The following is a 4,675-nucleotide window of genomic DNA, read 5'->3' as shown; positions in this document are numbered from 1 at the left end:
GGTGTCCCAGCTCCAGAACGCTGCTCGTCATGTCAGCCAGTTTTTTCTGAGCTGATGATGGTATGATAAGGTTGTAATTGATGACAGTCCACACATTCCTTTTCTCTTTTTTGTGCTAAACACAACCTTTGGTACTACAAAGGTTTGACTGGATAGGACCATGGGCAATAACGACCCTATCATAGCACCTTCAACAATGAAAAAATCTGTCTGCAGTTAACAAAATCGAAAGGAAAAGAGATTATTTATTTAATTATTTATTTATTCGATTTCTATACCGCCCTTCCAAAAATGGCTCAGAATGGTTTACACAGAGAAATAATAAATAAATTAGATGGCTCCCTGTCCCCAAAAGGCTCACAATCTAAAAAGAAACACAAGATAGACACCAGCAACAGTCACTGGAGGTACTGTGCTGGGGGTGGAGAGGGCCAGCTACCCTCCCCCTGCTAAATAAAGAGAATCACCGCATTAAAAGGTGCCTCTTTGCCAAGCTAGCAGGGGTATATTTCACTCAAAAAATAAGAGGGGGGGAGGAAACAAGGCAATATCAGCTACTCGTAAATACATTAATGAAAAGAGAGCAGAGTTCAATATATTGATGCCAGTGCTGATGTCAAGTTACTAAGTGAGCAGGATTACATGGGCAAAGGTCTGTGTCCTTGATCTTTCTTTCATATATGGGTTTTGTGCATATGCCAGATGATCAAGTGAATGATAATTACAAGAAGACTGTGTATCTGTTGTACAGAAACTAGATATGCAAACAAAACCATAGTTATTACTTTAGATTTCCTTTGTGCGCATATCACAAAATTCCCTGGCAGGTTCCCAGATTCTCACCTCCCTCTTTATCTTCAAAACATCCCTCTTGTAGAATCCAGAGGAAAGAACTGTGCTATGCAAGGACAAGACCATGGAATTGAATCAGGAAAATTCATGATTTAATATTTGGTTTAATGAGACAGATATTATTTACTGATAGGCAAGTGCATTCTGCCTTCAGTGCTCTTGCTGCTGGCTGTTGGTTAGCCTACTCCAGGACTGGAATAAAAGTAACTAAAGCATCATTCAAAAACTGGCCTGCATGAAGGAATGGATTAACCAAAAACACCACACCGATGATTAAGGTGATTAGGCCAAATGACCATCACCCACCCAAGGATACCAAATGAATTTATGACTAGGCAAGAGATTTGAGTCTCAACTTCACACATAGCAAAACGTATGACTTTTCTCCATTAATGGTTAGAAATCCCCTCTGACCCTGGTTTTGCTTGAACCTTTTGGACCAAATAAAGCATTCCACACATTGATATATGCAATATCTGGCATTTCACAGGTATAAATGGGAATAAACAGTCCTAGCAACAGGGAGTAGTTGAACTTCTGTTATGTTTTAATTAAAAGTAGGGCGTGAGTCCACCAGTCTTAAGCACCTTTACATCCCAGATTACACCCCACTTTACAGTTTCAGTGCAAGTTTCAGTTTCCTCTTTTAAAATATTAAATGCCATTTCTGGAATGGACTTTACAGACAGGATCTCAGTCATCTTTTCAGTAGTTCTGAAATCAGTATGGTTATCCCCATATTGCAGATTAGGAGTGAGGACTGAGGCTGAGAGAGATTCTGGTTTCCCAAAGCTGAGGCTTGAACACACTTAAGATTTGGTTTCCCAGCTCACATGTTTGGCTGCTGCACCACCCAAATCTCTACGCAGCTGGTTCTAAAAAGCTTGACTAGGAGGAGAAATTGCAGGTGAGTGGTGGTAAGTGCATACTTTGCATATCAATGGTTGCACATTCAGACTTTTGTATTTCCGTTGGGAATGATCTCCAGTAACCTGGATAGAGACCTATTTACCATTATTATTTTATATAGTACGATTCATGCACGATTAATGAATAGTGTATTTTTATATCCCTTTATTTTATGTAGCACTATTCATGCACTGCTCATGTTTTGCAAAGAATGAGCTCAATCCCTCCCTTGAAGGGCTTACAATCTCAATATTGACACAAGGAAACAACAGGGGAAGGGAAGGGAAGAAGGGAAGGGAAGGGGAACGGAGACAGATGTAAACAGGGAGATAATATGCTATTGCTGTATTTCAGTTACATGTACTTTAAAGCTTGTTTATAGGAGGGAGAAGCTCCGAAGCCCTCTGCCTGGAGACTTAGGAGAGTTGCTGAGCTAGAGAGACCAACGCCTGTGAAAAGTGGCAGGTGAGAGAAGGATTAAGCAAACAGACACACATACTCCACTTCTCTGCAAACCCCATGCCATCCCTGCTTTGCCTGTTGGGAGCTTTGGAATCCTGACTTTGATGCCCAATAGGAATAATCTCAGGCCAATAACCTGGCTTTAGATATAGAACATCTGCACGGAAGAGAGGGTTTTTAAATAGTCAGAAGCCCCCAACCTTAACCTCACTCCACAACAATGGCAAATAACATACTGAAAATAGAATGGTGGATTATTCAAGGATCTTTGCTCATCTTTGCTCATCACTAACATGACTTCACCTCCCCTCCCCTCTTAGCTTCCCTCTTCATACATGAATGTATGCTTGGCGTCTTTCTGTACTTGGTTTCTCCAAAAATGAGTTCAGGACTGATCATGCACAGGATTATGACAAAGGCTTCTCCTCCCACTGCCAATCAAAAGCGCAGCCGATACCTTAACTGGATATCATGCGTGGGCTGCATTACCCCAAAGCCATAGCGGCTCTCATCTATTGGAGGGACTTCCTCATCCTTATTAACCAGCTCCATGTCAAAATATGCGAGACAGAGAAAGACAAATAGTTTCATCTCATTGCCAGCAAAGAAACGTCCGGGACACATGGAAACTCCCGCACCCCAGGGCATGGTATAATATTTCACTTTTTCCCCATTCTTAAAGAATTCCTTTTTGGTGCCATCTAGGCTGAGGAACCGGTCATATTTGAAGACGTGGGGCTGAGGGTGAATGTCTGGGTCCATATGTACTGCCGTATAGGGGAAAATCCCAAGTTTGTCTCCCTTGCGCAGACTGTACACCCTTCCACCATTCATGTTGAGTTCCATGTCCTCCTTCACAACCCGGATCAGCAGAGGGGCTGCCGCCATCCTCAGAGTCTCCTCCAGGGCACTATCCATGACAGGCGTCTCACTTAACATCTCTTTGGTGATCTTAACCGCTTCACCCCCTGGCTTCACCTCCTGGCCAGATTTCCTGATCACTCCGTCCACTTCTTTCCTCACCTCTTCCATGGCCTTGGGATTTTTCATAAGGTGCAGAAGAAGCCAGAAGGAAGCTGGGCCAGTGTTACCTTGAGCAGCCCAGAGGAGCAAAAACATATAGCGGTCCCGCATGTATTCAGGCATCCCAGCCTCAGCCAGCTGCCGGTTCTGGTCACTTATCCACCCGCTGATGTTGTCCTTCTGGTATACTTCCTTCACAGAGAGGATATTCCAGAAGAGTCTCTTTAAACGCTCAACTTTTCTTTTTTCTCCATAAGTCAGCATGGAGAAAGCTAAGCGTGGAAATAACTTGTCATATTTGCGGAATTCCTCATATACTTCTTCAGAGAAAGCTAGGTCAGACCTCTTGGCTTCTTCTTTGTCTTGTTTCATTGTATTCGGTTCATTTCCATACAAAGCTAGGTATCCAGCCCGGAAAACCAAATTGTAACTAAAGTGGAACAAGCCATCTTGTTTCCATTGCCGCTGCCCTTCTGCCGTGCCCAGGTCATGAAGCATCACTGTGCGCAAACTTTCCATCATGGCCTCAGTCATCACTCCTAGCCCATTCCCCTTGAGGTGTCTTGTGCTGGAAGCCTCCAGTATCTTATGATTTGCTCCACAAGCACGAAACCCAAACACTTTAACAACGAGTTCTGATGCATAGTCATTAAAATCCAGTTTGGCTCTTGCTTCCTTCACAACAGCTCCAAAAGAGAGGGGGTCCATTAGGAACGTGAAATATTGGCCTCCAATTAGCACTGTGAAAATATCACCATATTTCTTTTGCATCATTTTCAGGAAGTTCGCAGTGTTGCTTCTGAATGTCAGCCCGTGTCCTAGCCATGGGATTGTGCCTTTATCCAAAGGAGGCTCCTTGGGTCTCCGCTTGCGGAATGCCCCTGCCAGATAGAGCCCACCCAGTAAGCATGCTAAGAGGGCACATAGGACTGTCACCCAGAATGTCATTTCTCTGAGTTCCGTAGTAAAGTAGCAGCAGAAGCCAATCTATAAATGCAAATGCTTTATAAAGCATGGCTTATCTCATTACGAGAAAGGGTGGGGCTAATTCTTGGCCTCATACCAGTAGGCATACAGTTGAAATTAACCCTTCCTATGAATACTGATTTCCATTGTAACATTTTCCAGTAGCCCTTACATTTAAAAATTGGATGTGATTTTTAAAATCACATTTCAGTAATTGAAAATAAGTTGGACTGTTTGGAGCAGGGAAATTGAATACAGAGCAAATTGAATACAGAGCAAGAATTTCAGGGCAAGGGGGAGTAGGGAAGTGTGAGCTGTGGCTAGGAATTGAGAACGCAGTAAAATTTGGGATACCAGCTGGTCTCACATCCTTTAGGAGCTTGCTTTGATTACCTTCGCTGTTTCGAGCAGAGTGAGGAATTATGGGCAGGAGGTGGGGGGCTTTTTTGTGCCAGCAGTGCAG

General features: G+C 43.3%; 1 protein-coding gene across 1 annotated transcript; it reads right to left on the bottom strand.

The window, feature by feature from the left end:
* Positions 1 to 241: 241 nt before the first annotated feature.
* On the bottom strand, positions 242 to 4,675 carry LOC128331751 (7-alpha-hydroxycholest-4-en-3-one 12-alpha-hydroxylase-like). Its single transcript, XM_053265563.1, has one exon. It carries the CDS (start codon positions 4,192 to 4,194, stop codon positions 2,662 to 2,664), a length of 1,533 nt encoding a protein of 510 aa, XP_053121538.1. The 5' UTR covers positions 4,195 to 4,675; the 3' UTR covers positions 242 to 2,661.

Source organism: Hemicordylus capensis, chromosome 6, assembly GCF_027244095.1.
Source record: "Hemicordylus capensis ecotype Gifberg chromosome 6, rHemCap1.1.pri, whole genome shotgun sequence".
NCBI lineage: Eukaryota > Metazoa > Chordata > Lepidosauria > Squamata > Cordylidae > Hemicordylus > Hemicordylus capensis.
The sequence above is the reverse complement of the archived record's forward strand: the minus strand, read 5'-3'. Positions and strand labels throughout refer to the sequence as shown.